The following is a 21,216-nucleotide window of genomic DNA, read 5'->3' as shown; positions in this document are numbered from 1 at the left end:
CCCTCACCACCCTTCATCCTCAGCCCTCCTCATCCTCAGCCCTCCTCATCCTCAGCCCTCCTCATCCTCAGCCCTCCTCATCCTCAGCCCTCCTCATCCTCAGCCCTCCTCATCCTCAGCCCTCCTCATCCTCAGCCCTCCTCATCCTCAGCCCTCCTCATCCTCACCCTTCACCCCTCCTCACCCCTCCATCCCCTCACCCCTCCTCACTCCTTATCACAAGGACCACACGTGGTACGACCGAAAGTGAGGCGTCCGGAAGTGACGTCACGGCTGACGGCAGCTGTGGCTGCGGCCTTCAGTGACGTATTAAACACGAGCCGAGCGGCCGTGACGGAGAACCGGCGGCGACATGTTGGCGGCTTTTACCCGTGTGTGTGGCCGGGGCCTGGCGCTCGCCACCCGGCAACTGCGGCCTTATAGCGGGGCGGGAGGTGAGTAACGGACGGTAATACCCCCCTCGATAATAGCCCCCTTCCCCCCCCACAGTATCCCCTTCACCCCCGAGAAAATATCCCCCATAATATCCCCCCCAGCACAGACACAGCCCTGATAACCCCCCCCCCCCCCACACACACACACACACTCTGCTCACCCCCCCCCACACACACACACACAATCCCCCTCACCCCCCCCCCACACACACACACACTCCCCCTCACCCCCCCCACACACACACACACTCCCCCTCACCCCCCCTACCACACACACACTCCCCCTCACCCCCCCCACACACACACACTCCCCCTCACCCCCCCTACCACACACACACTCCCCCTCACCCCCCCCCACACACACACTCCCCCTCACCCCCCTACACACACACACACTCCCCTCACCCCCCCCACACACACACACACTCCCCCTCACCCCCCCCACACACACACACACCCCCTCACCCCCCCCCACACACACACACTCCCCTCACCCCCCCACACACACACACACTCCCCCTCACCCCCCCCAACACACACACACCCCCTCACCCCCCCACACACACACACACACTCCCCTCACCCCCCCACACACACACTCCCCCTCACCCCCCCCCCACACACCCCCCCCCCCCCCCACACACACACTCCCCCTCACCCCCCCCCACACACACACACACCCCCTCACCCCCCCCCACACACACACACACACTCCCCCCACCCCCCCCACACACACACACTCCCCCTCACCCCCCCCCCACACACACATACACTCCCCCCACCCCCCCACACACACACACTCCCCTCACCCCCCCCCCACACACACACACACACTCCCCTCACCCCCCACACACACACACACTCCCCCTCACCCCCCCACACACACACACACACTCCCCTCACCCCCCCCACACACACACACTCCCCCTCACCCCCCCACACACACACACTCCCCTCACCCCCCCCCCACACACACACTCCCCCTCACCCCCCCCCCCACACACACACACACTCCCCTCACCCCCCCCCCACACACACACACTCCCCCTCACCCCCCCCCACACACACACACACCCCTCACCCACACACACACACACTCCCCTCACCCCCCCCACACACACACACACTCCCCCTCACCCCCCCCCCCACACACACACTCCCCCTCACCCCCCCCCACCCACACACACAATCCCTCTCACCCCCCCCCACACACACACACTCCCCCCCCACCCACACACACACTCTCCCCCCCACCCCCCCCACACACACACACTCCCCCTCACCCCCCCCACACACCACACTCCCCCTCACCCCCCACACACACACACAATCCCCCTCACCCCCCCACACACACACATCCCCCTCACCCCCCCACACACACAAACACAAGCCCCCTCACCCCCCCAACACAAACACAAGCCCCCTCACCCCCCCACACACACACACAAACACAAGCCCCCTCACCCCCCCCCACACACACAATCCCCCTCACCCCCCCCACACACAAACACAATCCCCCTCACCCCCCCCACACACACAAACACAAGCCCCCTCACCCCCCCAACACAAACACAAGCCCCCTCACCCCCCCACACACACACAAACACAAGCCCCCTCACCCCCCCCACACACACAATCCCCCTCACCCCCCCACACACAAACACAATCCCCCTCACCCCCCCCACACACACAAACACAAGCCCCCTCACCCCCCCACACACACAAACACAAGCCCCCTCACCCCCCACACACACACAAACACAAGCCCACACACACACACAAACACAAGTCCCCTCACCCCCCCCACACACACAAACACAAGCCCCCCCCCCCACACACAACACAAGCCCCCTCCCCCCCCACACACAAACACAAGCCCCCTCCCCCCCACACACAAACACAAGCCCCCTCCCCCCCACACACAAACACAAGCCCCCTCCCCCCCCCACACACAAACACAAGCCCTCTCAACCTCCCTCCCCACACAAACACAAGCCCCCTCCCCCCCCCACACACAAACACAAGCCCCCTCACCCCCCCACACACAAACACAAGCCCTCTCAACCTCCCTCCCCACACACACACAAGCCCCTTCACCCGCCCTCCCCACACACACAGAAGCCCCTTCACCCGCCCCCCCCACACACACAAGCCTCCTCACCCCCCACCACACACACAAACACAAGCCCCTCACCCCCCCACACACAAACACAATCCCCCTCACCCCCCACACACAAACACAATCCCCCTCACCCCCCCACACACACAAACACAAGCCCCTCACCCGCCCCCCCCACACACACAAGCCTCCTCACCCCCCACCACACACACAAACACAAGCCCCTTCACCCGCCCTCCCCACACACACAGAAGCCCCTTCACCCGCCCCCCACACACACAAGCCTCCTCACCCCCCCACCACACACACAAACACAAGCCCCCTCACCCCCCCACACACAAACACAAGCCCCTCAACCTCCCTCCACACACAAACACAAGCCCCTTCACCCCCCCCCACACAAACACAAGCCCCCTCACACCCCCCCACACACAAACACAAGCCCCCTCACCCTTCCCCCCACACACACACCAGCATAATACCCCACAGCACAGTTACACCAATGACGATGCGCTCTCAAAATATTGACTTAATTTCTCGTGTGAATCAAATGAAATTGATCTGAGCTGTTTATCTCGTCCCTTTTTTTTTTGCAGATCGGAAGAAATTTTATAAGAACGTTTCCATCTCTCAAGGGGAAGGTAGGAGTTCACGTTCCTTACCATAACATGTTGGATTATATATTTATTTTATATATAACCTCCCTCCGTTCCCCACCACCAGCGTGATGGGGGTGGGGGAGGGGGTTATATGTAAAAGGAAATACATAATCCAGTGGTTGGGTAGCAACAATTGACCACCACAGTGACAACTTGCCTTTACACAGCGCCCTTCCAAGACATATTTGCGGGATGCTGCCGTGCGCAACTGGCTGCCGCGTTTCGCCCACAAAATATCCAGACAATCCAATTTACAGCGTATGCTGTGAAGCGCAGTGAGACGTCTCGAAGGCGTAATGATGCGCCCTATCAAATCCAAGGATTATTATTAATATTATTCCCTGTTGCTGTTCAGTCAGTGATCTCTGCTTGAAGTTTGCCTCTGCTGTCCTTACTGGAACCTCTTGTTGTTGCAGGAGGATTGTTTGAGATAAATCTTGACCACCGTAAACTGAAGACGCCGCAGGGGAAGTTATTCACCATCCCGAGTGAGGCGCTGGCAGTGGCTGTTGCCACTGAGTGGGATTCCCAGAGAAACACTTTACAGTTTTTTGCAATGCACCTGGTAAAGACCGGACAAAGAACGTCCACTCATTAACTATTCTTCAATGGGGTAGTGCAGGGTGGTCCAACTGGCGGCTCTTGGGCCGATTTCATCCAGATCCCCCCACCAAAACACAAAAATATTCCTGATGTTGCCTGCAGATGTTTCTCAAATAGGGCATCCAGCCCTCAGCACCTCACCATTCTGGTTTCAGGGTCACTCAATCCACGACTGTTTGTGGGACACTGCTGTGCGCAATTGGCTGCCACGTTTTACCCACAAAATATACAGTCAATTTACTTTACATTACATTCTGTGAAGTGCTTTGAGATGCCTCTTCCAAGCCATCCAGCATTATTTTCTGCCCCTGGAAAAAGCGTCCCCGAGCCCCTCAAAAATGCCCTCTCCTCCTTGGACCTCCTCTCTCTCTGGTTGTCCACACTCAGTAATCCTGATGCAACCGTCAAGCTGCTGAATGACCGTCTCTCCACAACCTTCAATTCCCTGGCTCCGCTGAAATTCAGGGATGTTTCCAAACCAACCTGCGCCCCCCTGGTACAGCAGTCATCTCCGCTCACTCAAAACACAAACCGGGACGCTCGAGTGCAGATGGCAGAAATCCGGCCTCATGATTCACCACCAGCTGTGGCTCGAGCACCTCCATAGCCACCACCTCTCCCTTTCGCAGTCCCAAACTGACTTTTATTCCAAAGTCATCCTGGAGGCAAACAACAATTCAAAGACGCTGTTTTCCACTGTCCCATCACCTCCTCCATGCACCCCCTCAAGCCCCTCTATCCTCACGTCAAAAGCCAAGTGCGAAGAGGTCCTAGACTTCTTCACCTCAAAGATGAAAACATCTGCTTAGCTGCATCGTGGAACAGGCTCCCTAGAGAGATGCTTGAAGCAGAAAATGTTGATTCCTTCAAACATGTCAAAAAACTTAAATAGTTTTAGGAAATAACATGATGGGAGATAGTACATTGGTAGTTCGGGACATATGAGCAAGCGACCGCCAGGAAGGTGGAACTCTAAACTGATGAACATTCCTTTTCACTAGACAACTTTATGCAACACAGCTTTGGATAACCCTACCCAGAAGACAAGAGAGCAGTTGATAAGATCAGCTCTGAAATTCTTGGACACAGACACAGTATGGTATGTGACTGCAGGTGCTTGTGTGTGTGTGTATGTGATTAACAGTGAGGTTCTACGCAAATTAGATAAACATTTTTAGATGTGTTCTCATTGTCTTAGCCGAAAGTTTTAAATTGTAAGGCAGTCTTAAGTCTAAGATGAACGTCATAAATCTTACTATCATGAATTATTGAAAATTCTTAAATTCGTCTTTAATTTGGTTGCAGTTTTTCTTTTGAAACAACTGATGCCCAATATTGAATGTCAGTATTGCCCAACTTTTGTGGAGTCTTAAAAGTTCAAGACAAAACAAACGATCTTTCAGGTTGGGTGGAATTGTGGGCTAACAGGTCAAGGATATGTAACCCACATATGCTCATCAATTGATAAAAGGAATTGAGGAAAATGTGTCTGATTAGAGAGTGGTGCAGTTACTTCTTAAAGGACAACAATTTTGATTTTCAAATGTACAGTTACAGAATAGAAGAACCTCCTGGTTTGGTGGAGCTACAGAAAAACGAATGGGATCCAGTCATTGAGTGGATAGAAAACAGGTGAGTGGTAGGGATAGTAGAGAATTATGTCCTTTAAAGGTGAGTCTGCTTGCAATGGTGCCTCGCCGAAAGTTACCCTTCTGATTGAGTTTGAAGAAATTATTTTGCAATGTAATTCAACACAGGAATATCTCAACAGATATTGCTCCAGTGACTGGATCTGCTAACATTTACATTCAGTCATTTAGTCCTGCAGCTCAGTGATTAGAGCGCTCGGTTTGCAAGCGAGAGGACCTGGGTTCGATTCCCGAGCAGGACGAAATGTTGGGCAAGTTTACTTACTCCACAAACCTCTGTATACCTAGCAGTAAGTCGGAACCCGGTTGTTAGTCGATTGGCAGATCGCTTATCTGAGGGTAATAATCACTTAAAAAAATAATTTGAAAATGACTGTTAGTGGGACGCTGCTGTGCGTAATTGGCTGCCACGTCTTGCCCACAAAATATACACTCAATACACTTTACAGTATAAACGTCTCTGATAAGTGATAAGGCGCTATATCAAATGCAAGGATTATTATCATTTCATCCCTGTGTGTACTAGTATCAATATTGATTGCTACTCATACACTGATGTGACACAATCTTATCAAAAGTCGTTCAGACTGTGTCACTCAACTCCCTTTCAAATGAGCTGGAATTTTTTTTTTTGGTCAGCTGGGTGTCTGGCATATGTGGAAACCCATCACCTTGCTTAAGCGTATACTGTAAAGTGAATTAACTGTATATTTTGTGGGCGAAACACGGCAGTCATTATCCCTAAGATAGAATGGTAAGAACAGGATAGAACGTTATAAGAAATATCGATTGGGGTTGATCAGCCATTATATGGAATATAATTTTGCTGTGATTGACTTCCCTTAAGTGGGTAATTAAATGTGTACAGGGTGTAGGTCATATACCATTTGCTGAGTGAAGGGCTGGGAACAAATCTCTTGTGCATGCCTTCAAATAGAAGGACCTGAGTTATTATTACCACATTATTTCCCCCTTATATACAAATTGCATTGTATTAATACTGTTACAATTAATTAATAATTATGTATTAATTGTGCTTTTTTAAAAAANGATATGATGTTGTGATCGGCACCTCCACAGATATCCTGGGTCCAAACATCACTGAGGAGACCAAACACACCTTTCATCAACATCTCTCATCTTACAATCTCTGGGCGTTAATAGGTATACAAACACTTTAGTCCCATCCATCACAGAATGGTTTTGATTAAAGTAGAAAAGAAAGCTTTCTCTCTCTCAAAACAACAACAACAAATTACTTTTCCGTAGGTATGAATCCCTTCAAAAGAAAAAAATGATGATAATTTGGTCATTGAATCCACATCTGTTTGTGGGACACTTCCGAGTGCTGCCGCATTTCACCCACAAAGTATATAGTGAATTCACTACAGTTTATTCTGTGAAGTGCTTTGAGACGTCTCAAAGACCTGATAAGGTGCTGTATCAAATGCAAGGATTATTATTATGCCTTGCACATCGGGAAAATGTCCCAAGGAGCGGAAGTCCCAAGTGCTCAAATATCCTTCTAAAATCCACGATTGATCAGACTGGAACATTCCAGAACATTCTCTCCCCTTGTAACCCTTTGAGGATTACCTGTCTTTAATTTTGTTGTAGGTCTGGAATATGTTATCCATCAACTGAAGTCGGTTGTTCTTTCATTAAACCTGATTGACAGAAACTTGAATGTAGAGAAGGCTGTACTACTTTCTCGACTGGAGGAACAATATCAGGTACACAATATCAGCCTCCTGCTTGTCGCTCGTGCCTCTCCGTTCCACCATTGGTGGTTGCGCTTTCAGCCACTACACCCCGAATCTCTGGAACACCACCTCAATCCCTCCACCTTGCCCCTCGTTCAGGTCGAACCTGAAGACTGTCCTCTTCAACTGGGGGTCAACCCTCCACCCCCTGGTCTCATGCTTCGTCGCTGTCAAGCGCTCTGGGACGCTACCCTTTGTGAGATCCTGTGTCTGATATATAAGCTTCAAACAGCTTTCACACTGAGCTTTCATCAGCATTTCTCATCTTATAATCTCTGGGTGTTAATAGGTATGCAAACACGGAGAATGTTTAGAATGTTTCGTCTTTCTTCAAGTTGATTTGAAAGCAGGTTACAGAGACCGATTGTTCCTCTCTCTCCAGATTGAGCGTTGGGGCAGTGTTGAATGGGCGCACGATTACGACCTGCATGAACTTTGTGCCCGAGCCTCAGCAGGAACATTGTTCGTTCATTTGTGTTCTGAAAGCTCCACGGTCAAACAGAAGTTCCTGCAGCACTGACGATGGACTGTGCGCTTGCAGTGTAATTCTGTGTGTGTGTATATATATAATATATATAGTTAGGATTCATTATACAGTTTTCTAAATTAAAATTTGCTTTGCCTGTTGAACCTCTTAACTCGGGGACTCCATTTTTTTCAACATTTAAAAAGTTACGTTTTGGAAAGGTTCTGCAACTTTTGAGTTGCTTGTTGTATCTTTAAGCTAATTTATGAAAAGGGTAAGTAGCCCTGCTCCTTCTCAACACCGACATACCAAGGTCCTGGCAGCCAGGCTGGAAATCGTTTGCTTTGCAGTCTGGTTATCGCCCCCTCTTGTGTGTCAGCTTGGCTCAGCGGTAGCACTCGCCTTCGAGTCAGAAGGTTGTGGGTTCAAGCCGCAGGTCAGAACTTGGAATCATATATTCTAAGCTGACATTCCAATGCAATGCTGGTGGTGGTGGGGGGGGGTGTGTTGGCCTTGTTGTAAGTGCTGTCCTCCAGTGAGACGTTAAACTACCCTATGTGAAGGGCGCTTTGATATCAATGCACGTTGTCTTTGTTGGGCTTTTGATCAAATTGCCTTTCTTGATATTTATTAAACATTCTGGTTAACATTAACATTCTTTCTGTTTGTCTATTGAACTAATAAGGCCATGCTAAATGGTTGCTAAATCGCCTCTGATAGAGTGAATATGTCAGGGGTTGCTCAGTTGACATAGGCTTATGTTAATAATAATAATAATCTTGCATTTGATAGGAGCTCATGCAGTGGTAAAATAATATTCTATGAATACTGTTCTATGATATTCCAAATTCAAATGCTTTTATCAGAACTTTTGAATTTTTATAAAAATTCTTACAACAAAACTTCTGGAAGGATAACTTTACAAAGGCCTCTGCTCCACGATCAAATTACACTGCTTCCTGCATATACAAGAACTCCAATTCACTGTACCAGTGGTCGATGTAATGGTTAATTTCCAAAACTCGTTTACGGTTTCGGTTTATTTCTTCCATGTGCAGCTGCAAGAGTATAAACAAATAGGTTAATTCTTTCCAATTTAAAAAATTATGTCCGAAGTGCACAATATGTATCGTGTGTACCTAATTTTTAAGACATCACCTTCCCTTATCACCCTGATAGGCACAAAGTACTTGAGCTTTACAACAACAACTTGCATTTATATAGCGCCCTTGGGTAGTGTCCCAGAGCATTTTACCTGCAGAAGTGAAATGGAATAGACGCGGCAAAGTGGTGAATAGATCAGTTGGGGGTGGTGATGGGAAGGAGGATATCTTGAAATTGGTTTTGGAACAACTTGGCCTGAATGTTCTTTTCTTTTTTCTTAATAGCTGATTTTACAAGGTATTTTCTACCTGACTTCTCTTGGAACTTAATTAATGAGTCATCTCGACATAAATCTCAGTCCTGTCAAGTATATCCCAGAACGTTTTATAACTTGGCATCATCTTGTGCCCCAATAATCTCTTGCATCATAAACCACATTTCCCATCAAACCGGTACTTGATTAAGCCACACCTTAGTGAAAGAGCTCAATTCTCAACAACACAGTTTGCATTTATATAGCAAGTTGACGGGGCAGAGAGTTCCAGGAGAACGAAGAGGCAGAGGGAGCCCTGGTCACAGACAGGAGAGGATGTCATTTGTTATTTTGACGACCACTGTCTCTGTGCTGTGGGCCAGGTGATAAACCTAACCGGGGAGGGTTTGAATACAGAGTGGAGGGAGCAGTGAGCAAATCAGGCACTTTGTTCACTAAAAATGCTGACTGCTGATATCACAAACACTAAAGCCCCAGATTACCGCAGACTTGCTCATGTTGTCTTTTAGCCTATTTAATCCAAGGGAGGCCCCATTTAAAAAGAGAATATTTATGGACGTTACTCATTTTATCTACCTCAAATGAGTGAAGGCTGAATGGACCCAGTGAGATTCAAACCCAGAATCTTCTAGTCTTCAAAAACTGAGCTACAAGAACCAAGAGCCCCTCAACTTTAAATTCTGTGCCTACTCTTTCAGTACAGTAAATCCTCTACACATTTGACTTTTCAAATGCCCTCCTCGCTGGTCGCCCCGCCTCCACCATTTACAAAATTCAGCTGATCCAAAACTCTCGCCAAATGGATCGATTTCAAGATACTCACACTTGTTTTCGAATCCCTTGATGCCCTGGCACCTCCCTACTTCTCCGACTTGCTTACTCCCCACTACCCGCTGTCTCCGCTCGACTGGCTCCAGCCTCCTGCACGTCCCTTGTGCTTTCCACCATCGGTGGCTGCGCTTACAGCTACTGTGCCCTGAAACCCTGAGAACACTCTTCCTCTGTCCTTCTGCCTTGCCTCTTCTATCTTCAGATTTCACCTGAAGGCTTTACTCTTCAACCGCACCTACGGTCACCTCCCCCCTTCCCCCAGCTCGGTGTCATGCTCTGCCAATGTTAAGCTCTCTGGGATGCTACCCTGCATAAGGGGCTCTATATAAATGCAAGTTGTTGTCTGGTGCTTACCTTATCCATCATAGCAGTGGTCCAGCCATTCGACCTTGTAACCAATTCATCTTCTCGATTATCAATCTTAAGCAGATGCATGTCATGTGACGCATTCACTGCATTGACAATTGTGTCCTTATCACAAAAAGCTGGATAAGAGGAAAGCAAAACACATTGTATAAGTTGGTGGAGCTTAATCAGTTAAGACTGTTCCTTGCAGTGTTATCTCTAGTAATAAAATGTTCTTGGTCATCATTTGTTGTACTGCAATGATGGAAATCTATTTAATCATATGATCCCTCGCCCACCCCCACCACAACAATAGCAGTAAAGGAATAGTGCATAGAATGTGGACTTTTAAACAGGGGGAAAAGAATGAAGGAAAAAAAATACTCTAAACCTCACTAAAAAAATAACAGTAGTTTGGTCACTCAATCCACCACTGTTTGTGGGACACTGCTGTGCGCAACTGACTGCCATGTTTCGCCCATAAAATACAGTCACTCCACTTTACAGTATATCCTGTGAAGCGCTTTGAGACATCTCAAAGACGTGATAAGGCACTATATCAAATGCAAGAATTACTATTATTATTATTTTCTAAGAATGCCACTTGTTACAGGGACCGAATTAGGGCAACAAGAAATCTACAACTGCAAATGTGAAGCTAGTGGTTAAGATGGCTTCTCTCTCTGTCTTACTGTTCTTAATTCATCCGGCATTTCCTCCTCCACTTCGTTCTTGACCATTTTTTCATATGTGCTCACGGCGATTTCCAAAACGTTCTCGTGATAATGATTCTCCAGATCTCGGCACTGAGCTATTGTGATCTGATTAAGGAATTGGTAACTTAAGTGCACTGCCATTCGTTTTGTGGCAAGCTGAGTGGTATCGGATTCCTTGCTAGACAATTATTTGGCCAGTAATGGTTTCAATCAAATTTTTCTCCTTTATTAATCAACAATAATGTCGCCTCAATGGCACAGCTGCATCCAGTATTTCACACAGAATGACTCTTCTGTGTTAACTCTTTCCTTTCTCTACAGTCCTTACATTGGTACTCCTATGCCACCAGCAACAGGAGTCAAGCTTGCACCCACAATTTCAGCTTCCTGAGAAGTATAAGCAGCACGCACAGTTGGAGGGGAGGGAGGCAGAAGGTTGGCTAAGGAGCACAACGTACAATGCTACAGGGCCACCTTGACTCGGCGGCTACCAGGTGTACCTACAGTGAAAAACGCAAAACTGAAAATAACTCATGAACCATAGGAGATACCTGAAAACAAATATGCCCATATCACTCCCAGGCTGACCTTTCTGATGAGGTATAAATCATGTCTCTATGTCAATCGGTTATTGAGAGCCTTCTTGAAGTACAGACTGACATTGTCGTTTTATTAATGTATATATATATGAAAGAAGATAGATATTTGTAAGATTAGTCTCATCCACTAGAATCATTTATCACAAAGGATATAGAGCCTGCACATTTTCAATGTAAGTTGAAACCATTTCTGAAATATTTCGTTCAAAATCTTTAATTGTTTCCTGCAGAATAAAACAGAAAAAGTGTCATAGTAATAATAGTACCAACAGCTGCTGAAATACAAATATTATCTGTATTCATTGCCTCTCTCAACAAATTATATTTATATTACACTAGCTGTACCCGTTGCAGCTTAGCTTGCAACCAAAGGATCCAATATGGAATGTAGATTGACACACAGACAAAACAGTTTGTCTTTGTCTGTACTCAGCTGGGAGGACTCCTGTGGGAGGACTCCTTTCGGGAGGACTTCTTATTGGGAGGACTGCTTGTTGGAGTGCATACATGTATGATGAGCTTGTAGGTCATAGCTCTTCTCTGTCGCGACTTTGTTGCAGAATATATTGGTATAGATGTATCTCTCAAAGGGTATCTCTCTGTTGCTACTTTGTTGCAGATTCCATGCATATATTTGGGGGCTCAATTAAAGCATTTTTGTAAATATAGCTGATCAACGATAGGAGATCCCCGAAAAATATATGCCCATGACACTCCTCCATGCAAGACCTTTCCAATGAGGTATAAATCATGTCTCTATGTCAATCGGTTATTGCATTCTTGGCGGACACACAGACAGACAGACATTTCATCTTTATTAGTATAGATTTGGACAGCTTTTACCTCTACTAAATAAAAAAAATGCACACAAAATGACATTAGCAATGAATGGCGAGTCCCATGTTAATTTTCAGGAATCCAGCAAGTTCATCCCATCCACACTCGTCTCAGCAAAACCATGTGTTTTTTTTAATTGGCACAAAAAAAAACATCTTATTAGTGGCTGGTGCACATTAAGAGTGAAAAGATATTGTGCAGAATTATAGAATTCAATTGAATTCATCCTTCAGGAAAGAATGAACTCTGCACTAACTAGAACTCTATTCTATGAATGACACCAGGAAAACAACAACAAATTACCTTTGTATAGTGCCTTTCACGTTGGGAGGACATCTCAAGGCGCTGGACAGTCAGGAGCATTGGGATCAGGAGTAGTGGAGGGCAGGGAGCGTAGGGTTAGGAGCGTGAGCGAAGGCGCGGGCAAAGAGGAGGGTTTTGAGACGCGCCTTGAAGGAGACAAGGGAGGGAGCAAGGCGAAGGGACTGTGGGATGGCATTCCAAAGGGTGGGGACAGAGAAGATGAAGGCCTGATTGGCGATGATGGACAGGCTGGGCAGGGGATGTGGAGCAGGCCGGAGCCCCTGAGCGGAGGAAGCAGACAAGTCGCTATGGCTTTAAAAAGTTTGTATTAATGGGAGATTTAGTTGCCAAGATCCAGGATCTATCTGCTATTGAAGGAATTTAGGAAGAGAAGGAGGCCATTCAGCCCCTTGAGCTTGCTCCACCATTAAACCTATGGCAAATCCTTCCAGACAAATACTGTCATCTCGATGCGTCTTACCTCTAGCTGGTCAACCAGTTGCATTTCCAAGTTCATGAGTGTGTTCCACAGCTTTTTTAGGGCTATCCTAAAATTGTCGACATGAATTTCGAGAAGACTGGCTTCAACAATATGCTGTTGTTCACTTATAAACTGCATGAGGAAAATAGTGGTCAGCAAATATCTCTGTATGTGGATGCACTCTGCTTCAGAGCATACCAGGTGTCCTTTTGTACAAGGACATAAGAATTCTGAGTAACAAATAATTTCTTCATCGTAACCTGAAGAAACTCCAGATCACATTGGCGTTCCAGTGGACATTTGAACTTTTGGGTGCGTCCCAGATCAGTAACATTCTCTATACTTTATATACTTTACTTGATTAAACTTTACTTTATACTTTACTTGATTAAAAACATTTGTTGTGAGTATGTACTAGAGATATCATCATTCAGGAAATCCGTGAACCTGACTGCAAGTGTTTTGGGAACCAGCTGTGTGTCTGACATATGGGGAAACTTATCACCGTTGCTTAAGAGTATCCAAACCACGCTGAGAATTCCAGGCATCCCACCTACACATGGAAATCCCAGAGATAGATTGTTGGAATGGAATGTGCTCTCTCTCTCCCTGGAGGGACGCATCCTGCCTATCTAATTCCGGGAAGTATTAGGCGCAGGTTGGCAACAGCCAAGGCTTGGGGACCCCAGAATGTGCGTTGGGATAATTGATGGGAGTCTAACCAGCTAAAACCACATAGCTTGCCATTGATATTGCTGACTGGCAAGCTTTCCCGCTGCTTGTCCAGCTAGGACCACCCTACCCGTTAGGGCTTTGGCTTGCAGGATTAACAGGAGCCAAGTGGGATGACTCCCTGCTCCTAGTGACTGTCAATGGAATTTCACGAGAAGACATAAACCAAAGGTGTCTAAATGACATCCAGCAAACACTTGAGAACAAACATTTTTTATTCAATGACTTTTTTAAACATGTCTGCTTCCTACCTCTTTGCTCTTTTCCTCAAAGTCCTTTATAATTTCCACTCCAATGTTCTGGTTGTCCTCGATGGCTTCTTGAAGACATTCAAGGAACTGTTTGACCTCTTTTTCCCGGGTTTCATACCCGCGGAGCCCGTAATGAAAGATCTTTATGCAAATCTCAGTAAATTCAGCCTTGTATGTGGCGATGTGGTCAAGGACAGCTGGTTCAAGATGATGTATTTTCCTCATGACATTTAGGTTAATGTTTTCTCAATGCAACTTGTCAGCCCCTTCATTATTAGCTTTCAAAAGGGAAATTTAGATAGATCTAAAAAGGAATAAACTACAGGGAATGGGGAAAACACAATTAAAAAGGAAGGTATTTAGATGGGATTTGAACATGTGGAGGGAAGGGGCCAGGCAAAGAGATTGAGGGAGAGAGTTCTAGAGTTTTGCTGAAGGTACGGTCACCGGGAACAAACAGGAGGCTGGAGGCGGACAAGTGGAGACACCGGGTGGTGGAGTGGGGGTTAAGTAGGTCAGAGAGGTAGGGAGGTGCGAGGACATGAAGGGATTTGAAAACGAGTGAGAAGATCTTGAAATCGATCCATTCGGTGATTGGGAGCCCATGAGAGCCTAGCAAGGACTGGTGTGATGGGGGTACGGTGTTTTGTGTGGGTGAGAATCCGGGCGGCGAGTTTTGATTTAATTAGATTTTGAGTATAGTGGAGCTGAGGAGACCAGCGAGGAGGGCATTGGAATAGGTCAGCCGGGAAGTGACAAAGGCGTGGACGAGGATTTCAGCTACATTGGTTGTGAGGTATGGACGGAGATGGGCAATGTGACGGAGGTGGAAAAAATCGGTCCTGGTTAGAGAACGGATCTGTGGTAGAAAGGTAGACTTTAGAGGAAGTAGTATCTGTCCCATTCTTTCCAGTCTAGTGAGTTGCTTAATTAGCAGAATTGCAACACATTCAAAGCATATCTAACATATATTTGTTTATAAAAGGATATGTCTCTACAAATTCGGCCAATCCAGGGAGATGTCCAAGCTTTTCTGCTTCAACGTCTTCTGCAAACATGCTGTCGAAGAGATTGGATCCATTGAGGTACTCCACGTAGGCAGCCTTAGGGAAACCCAGATGTTAGTAAAAGAAATCACCACTGATGGTTCAGTGTATCTGATCAATGCTGTCTACTGTGTCAGCTGATCTCAGCTGTAATAATGATAATAATAATCCTTGCATTTGATACAGCGCATTATCATGTTTTCGAGACGTCTCAAAGCGCTTCACAGAATAACCTGTAAAGTGAATTGATAATATATTTTGTGGGCGAAACGCGGCAGCTAATTACTCACAGCAGTGTCCCACAAACAGTCTTGGATTAAAGTGATCAAATTATTATTTTTTTTGAACCCCTGGAAAAGCGACCTGCCAATTGACTAATAACCAGATTTCTACTTACTTTTTAGGTAAACAGAAGCATATGTGTGGAGTAAGGAAGCTTGCCTAACGTTTCACCCTGCCCGGGAATCAAGCTCACATCCTCTCACTTGGGAGGCGAGTGCTCTAACCACTGAGATACAGAACTCCACAGGAGATCACTACACTTGTTTTTTTTTAAAAAAGAACCTTTACAATGGACTGGCCACTTACGAACATGTACATGTAGTGAATATTTGATTGAATATTGCATTATTTAATTTATGAAATAAGAAATCAGTTAAGTTGTTGTACCTTGTGTAAAGCTAACTCTTCATCCTTAAGCCTCGTTGCTTCAAGCTTCATAAACTCTGTTTTCTCGTTGTGGATCAATTCTTCAATAGGGTAGTGATACGTACGTAAACCTATTTCCCTCTTTAACAGAAAAGCATTCTTCAGTCATTTAAAAGGAAAACATTTTCTTCCTTTCCGTTTTCCTGACAGTCTCTGAACCATGCTTGGTACAGAGTGCTCATACAGTTTGCTTTTAGCGCTCTGCCAAGACTGGTAATATATATATATGCAGGATCGTAGGAACAGGAGGAGACCATTCAGGCCTCGAGCCTGTTCTGCCATTTTATTAAATCATGGTTGATCTGTATTATTATTATATTACCTGAAAACCAAATACCAGCCTTTGCCCCATATCCCTTGATACCCTGACCTAACAAATATCTATCCACTTCAAACTTGAAAATTTGGAAGGATCTAGCATCCACAGTCTTTTGGAGGAGAGAATTCCAGATTTCCTCTACCCTTTGCATAATAATGTAATGTAGTGCTGTTTGTAGTCTCCCCTCTATCCCTATCTTTTGCGTCTAGCCTTTGTATGGGTTCTTACTTGATTCATAGAACCCCGTGAGTCGAGGATCCTCACCACACAATGCCCATCCACTACTCTACCACACAGCGCAATGTCTCTCAGACTCACTGTGCCAATGCACCAATCTGAATAAAAGCATTATTTTTATTCTTTTTTTTCTCATCTTGTGCTCTGGGGAATGCTGGCTGGCTGGCCCAGGGTTTATTGCCCATCCCTGAGAAGAAGGTGGTACTCCCTGGATTTGCCAGAGGCAAAATCAAAAGCGCATTGAATCATTGCAAACTTTCCAAGCAAGAACAAACAACAATTTGCATTTATATAGCGCCCCTCACTCAGGATAGCGTTTCAGAGTGCTTATCAATGGTGGAGCACAACGCCGAGCCAGAGGGCGGGAACGGTAAGTACGTTCAAAGAGGAAGATCTTCAGGCGCGACCTGAACATGGGGAATGAGGTGGCAAGGTGGAGTGAATGAAGGAGAGTGCTCCAGAGTTCCAAAACATACAAATCTTCTGCTGTATGCGGCAATGTCTTTTAACAATAATGTTTTTACATCTGGACCACCACTTTGAAACTTACAATGTTTTTATCGATCAACCTGAAGTCCAGGTACACCAGGTTTGGGAGGTAAGCAGCAATGTAGATTTTATAGCGTTCATCTTCGCACAATGAATTCCCATCCAGGTTTAATGTGCGTAGGTGTTGAAACCTTCGCAAGTAGAGTATCTATGTAATTTGTGCCAAAAGTAGAATGGTGTTATGACCTATGCCATACATAAACAACCGCTACAAATGAGAAGAATGTATCTAGAGAGACTGGAAGAGGAAGAAGAATGAAGGCATTGAATTGAAAAACTTACATTTTCCAGCTGATTGAGATGATTATTGCCAATAGAGAATATTTGCAGATTTGCTAACGAATCCATGTTTTCAATATGAGAAATTCTGTTGTTGTACAAAGTTAGATCTTCCAGATTAATCAATCCATCTAGTCCTTCAATAATTTCAATATTATTGAAGGATAAATCTAAAACACAAAATCAAAACATGTGACAGGTTTATGGCAGGTTGGCATCATTCACGTTTGGAGGAATGCAGGCCGGATTGGTATTTCAGCTAATCTCGGACATTCCTTAGACTGGACAAAACTGCCATACCCAACGGGTTTGGTTTAACCGGATTCCACTGTATATTGAATGCAAGGTTTATTATTTATATTGCTGCCCCCTTGTTGTGGACTCACCAAGAAGTGGATTATACCTTCTTAATGTCCACCTTACCGAATCCTTTCATAATTTTAAACCCCTCTAATAGGAACCCTCTCAATCATCTATGAAGCTCTAACCGGTTTTAGTAGTTTTAGATTTATTTCTATTCCCCACTCAGTGAGTTCACAATCTCATGCAGCACCTTTGGAAGCCCATTAAAAAAGCCCTGTGCTTTCTGATGGGAAGTGTAAATAACTTGATCCAAATCAAGGGTGTGTTAATAAGCTTCTTTATTTGTCAATCCAACACTCATAAATCCATCACTCTAAACCACACACATTATCCTTCTCCCAGTTTCCTATTGCACTCCCTGCCCTTCTTCATATATTCCCTTTTGTTTATTGCCAATTTATTGTCAAAGGAGTATCCAACAGGAAGGAGAGGAATAGAAGAATCCAGAAAGGCTCTCACGCACCATTAAACTAATAAATAAATTAATAAGCTTAATAGCTTATTAAGTCACCGACCCACACATGGTGCTGGGGATGGTGAGTGTGTCAGAGAGAGAATATATGTTAAAGACAAAACATATGTATTCTGGAAAGAGCAGGGAAAATTAAGATTGGAACGTAAGAAAATAAACAGCTCCAGTTGGATTTCCTTCTGTACTGCTAACATTCTATCATTCCAATACTTCAGTACTCACCCAGCCACACCAGATTGATAAGTGTCTCCAGTCCCTCAATTTTTTCAATGATATTATTGTCCATCTGGAGTTTCGTTAGGGTTTTAAACTGCCATAGGTTATCAATCTTCAGGATATCTAAAAGCATACACAATATTGGAGCTTCTACATTAATATTTCAATGCCAATTTTTCTGCAACAAAATCAGTACAGAGATGATTGAAATGCTCAATGGAGTCCTGTAGCTTAGTGGTTAGAAATATACAAATGTAATTTGTTGTTGTTGTTGTTAGAGCACTCGCCTCGCAAGCGAGAGGGCAGGGTGAAAAGTTAGGCAAGTTTACTTACACCACACGCCTCTGTTCACCCAACAGTAAATAGGCACCCAATTGTTAGTCGATTGGCAGAGCAATTTTACCATTAAAAAAAAATTAATAAATTGGCTGCTGCGTTTCGACCACAAAATATACAGTCAATTCACTTTACAATATATTCTGGGAAGTGCTTTGAGACATCTTGAAGACGTGATAAGGTGCTACCAAATGCAAGCATTATTATTAATTTACTTCACAAAATCTATATGTATCAGAAACAAGGTGACATTTGAAATGTTAAAAGGTTACCAAACTAGTCATAAATCTTACTTCTGAAATCCAGCTGAAGGTGTTTTACATCTTTAAAGTCAATCCCCTCCTCTTTGGCTATTTCTCCTGCTTTTCCAGTTGGACCCTGCTCCACCACTGCTAGGTTGAGCATGTTTTCATCTATGATATTGGGCACCAGTGAGTTATACCATTGACTCATTTTGAATGGTTGCGTTCACTTGGAAAGCAAAAATGTTTTGGGGGGTCAATCACAACACGTAAAAACAATAATAGATACATTCAGATAGTATAGATACTATTTAAGAGGAAGCTAGATATATATATAGTAAGGAAAGGGAATGGCCTGTTTATGTGCCGTACAATCTATGTAAATCTTCATAAATACAAATTTACATTTATACAGCACTTTTCAGGTTGGGAGGAAAGCCCAAAAGGACTGCGTGGGCACTGAGCTGGGGCTGGGAGCTGAGGGTGTGGGGAAAGGGGGGGAGAAAAATGATTTAAAGCTTGGTCAAAGGGGTAGGTCAGACCTTGAACGAGGTGTGGAGTCCTGTAGCTCAGTGGTTAGAGCACTCGCCTTGCAAGCGAGACACCTGGGTTCAATTCCAGACAGGGCGAAACCTTGGGCAAGTTTCCTTACTCCACACAGAGCCTAATAATAATCCCTCCAAAAACAAAACAATAATAAATTGGTCATTTTCAATCCACGACTGATTGTGGGACATTGCTGTGCGCAATTGGCTGCTGCATTCGCCCACAAATATACAGTCAATTCACTTTACAGTATCTGTGAAGATACTGTGAACATTTTATAGTAAAATCGTGTCAAGCGCTTTGAGACGTCGAGAAGACGTGAAAAACGCTATATCAAATGCAAGGATTATTATTATTATAAGGTGAAGGGACTCCAAGATGGAGGTTACAAAAATAACCTGCCTGGAATTGAACCGGAATCTCTCGGTTGATATAGGTGGACGTCTCAAAGCGCCTGACACGATTTTACTATAAAATGTTGCGACAGTGTGTACTTTGTGGGCGATGGTTAGGACAGAGTGAGGACCCGGCGGGATTTGCAATCTTCCCCTTTAGTTTTCTTTTACGACGTTGGACTGTCGCTCCATGACATTCCCCTCTGTGGAGTGGGGTGGGGGGGGGGATGGCGCTATATAAATGGAGTGGAGTCCTGTAGTGATTAGCGTGCTCGCCTCGCTGGAGAGAGGAGCCAGGTTCGATTCCCGAACAGGACAAAATCTTGGGCAAGTTTTCTTACTCCACCACCCCTCTGCTTACCTAGCAGTAGCAGTAAGTTGTTAGTCGATGGACGGATCGCTTTCCGGGGTGGGGGGGGTGGGGGGGGGTGATAACCCCCTCCAAAACAAAATAAACGTGATCGCTCAATCCCCGACTGTTTGCGCGGACGCTGCCGTGCGCGATTGGCTGTAGGCGTTTCGCCCACAAAATACACAGTCGCCACGCTTTCCAGTCTACTCCGTGAAGCGCCTTGAGACGTCCGGAAGAAGTGAAAAGCGCTACATCAAATGCAAGGATTATTATCACCGTTATTCTGCGGAGTGCTTTGAGACGTCTCGACAGCGCGAGGAGGCGGCGTGTTAAATGCGAGGATTATTGTGATATAAATCCAAGTTGTTGTGGGGGGGGGGGGGTTGGGATTAAAAACATTCTTGTATTTCAGATGAATTGAAGAACTTACCCACTTAAATATCTTTTTCTGACTGAAGAAACAAGTGACCGGAGACACCTCCGCTCCTGGGCTCGGCTTCACTCCCGTTGCTAAGGCAACGATCACGTGACAGCATCGCTCCACCCCCCCCGAACCGCCGCAGCACCTCCCATGTCTTCAAATAACCATCCGCGCTTTTTTTTCATATAAAAAAAAGAAAAACCTTTTTGCAACCCTAATTCACACAAAAGAGCCGAAACAAGACATCCTTGGTCTTGGTACTGCGGTTCCGGGAGTAAAATGGGTCGTATATCCTTGATTTGTGGTATTTTCTTTTAAAAAAAACAACGTTAAGGCCAACGGACTCATTTGATAGGCGGCGCACGGGCGGCGGATGGGTTGGTTGATTGATTTTGATTGATGCATGAGCGGACCAATGGAGGCCGCGGAAGGCCGGTGCCCGTCAAGAAGAGGAGCCAATTGGAAAGGTTCGTAGGCACGTTTGTCGTACTCTCACCCGCCCACCCTCTACCTCCAACCAATGGTGCCAGACTGGGCGGGTTCACGCCCAATTGGGCGGTTTTTGTTGA

At 45.6% G+C, this 21,216-nt stretch overlaps 2 protein-coding genes across 4 annotated transcripts; one reads left to right on the top strand and one right to left on the bottom strand.

The window, feature by feature from the left end:
* Positions 1-291: 291 nt before the first annotated feature.
* On the top strand, positions 292-8,079 carry atpaf2 (ATP synthase mitochondrial F1 complex assembly factor 2). The gene is made up of 8 exons (XM_007905771.2): positions 292-434; positions 3,150-3,194; positions 3,629-3,777; positions 4,817-4,914; positions 5,367-5,447; positions 6,516-6,628; positions 7,082-7,197; positions 7,610-8,079. The coding sequence occupies exons 1-8, from the start codon at positions 353-355 to the stop codon at positions 7,745-7,747; spliced, it is 822 nt and encodes a 273-aa protein (XP_007903962.1). The 5' UTR covers positions 292-352; the 3' UTR covers positions 7,748-8,079.
* Positions 8,080-8,556: 477 nt separating this feature from the next.
* On the bottom strand, positions 8,557-20,772 carry drc3 (dynein regulatory complex subunit 3). 3 transcript variants are annotated; one of them, XM_042341115.1, is made up of 14 exons: positions 20,657-20,772; positions 18,985-19,162; positions 18,362-18,478; positions 17,308-17,474; positions 17,027-17,173; positions 15,882-16,001; positions 15,157-15,269; positions 14,167-14,341; positions 13,184-13,315; positions 11,716-11,786; positions 10,954-11,063; positions 10,704-10,718; positions 10,257-10,387; positions 8,557-8,751 (listed from the first exon to the last, which is right to left on the bottom strand). In XM_042341115.1, exons 2-14 carry the CDS (start codon positions 19,142-19,144, stop codon positions 8,641-8,643), a joined length of 1,569 nt encoding a protein of 522 aa, XP_042197049.1. In that variant the 5' UTR covers positions 19,145-19,162; positions 20,657-20,772; the 3' UTR covers positions 8,557-8,640. The 3 variants fall into 3 exon arrangements, with proteins under 3 accessions (XP_042197049.1, XP_007903960.2, XP_007903961.2); XM_007905769.2 differs by lacking the exons at positions 8,557-8,751; positions 10,704-10,718 and having other exon boundaries at positions 10,286-10,387; positions 10,940-11,063; XM_007905770.2 differs by lacking the exons at positions 8,557-8,751; positions 10,704-10,718 and having other exon boundaries at positions 10,286-10,387; positions 10,940-11,063; positions 20,661-20,772.
* Positions 20,773-21,216: the final 444 nt, after the last annotated feature.

This window comes from Callorhinchus milii, unplaced genomic scaffold (genome assembly GCF_018977255.1).
Source record: "Callorhinchus milii isolate IMCB2004 unplaced genomic scaffold, IMCB_Cmil_1.0 Scaffold16, whole genome shotgun sequence".
NCBI classification, from domain to species: Eukaryota; Metazoa; Chordata; class Chondrichthyes; order Chimaeriformes; family Callorhinchidae; genus Callorhinchus; species Callorhinchus milii.
Note: the sequence above shows the minus strand (reverse complement) of the source record. Positions and strands in the feature narration are given on the sequence as shown.

Excerpts from the sequence above, each read along its gene's own strand:
- atpaf2 (XM_007905771.2), top strand. The coding sequence starts at position 353 with ATGTTGGCGGCTTTTACCCGTGTGTGTGGCCGGGGCCTGGCGCTCGCC. Across the intron at positions 3,778-4,816 it reads AGTTTTTTGCAATGCACCTG|ACAACTTTATGCAACACAGC; the intron begins GTAAAGACCGGA and ends CCTTTTCACTAG. Across the intron at positions 7,198-7,609 it reads GACTGGAGGAACAATATCAG|ATTGAGCGTTGGGGCAGTGT; the intron begins GTACACAATATC and ends CTCTCTCTCCAG.
- drc3 (XM_042341115.1), bottom strand. The coding sequence starts at position 19,144 with ATGAGTCAATGGTATAACTCACTGGTGCCCAATATCATAGATGAAAAC. Across the intron at positions 18,479-18,984 it reads CCTTCAGCTGGATTTCAGAA|ATATCCTGAAGATTGATAAC; the intron begins GTAAGATTTATG and ends GTATGCTTTTAG. Across the intron at positions 11,064-11,715 it reads ATTGAAAATGTGCAGGCTCT|AATAGCTCAGTGCCGAGATC; the intron begins ATATCCTTTGTG and ends TAATCAGATCAC.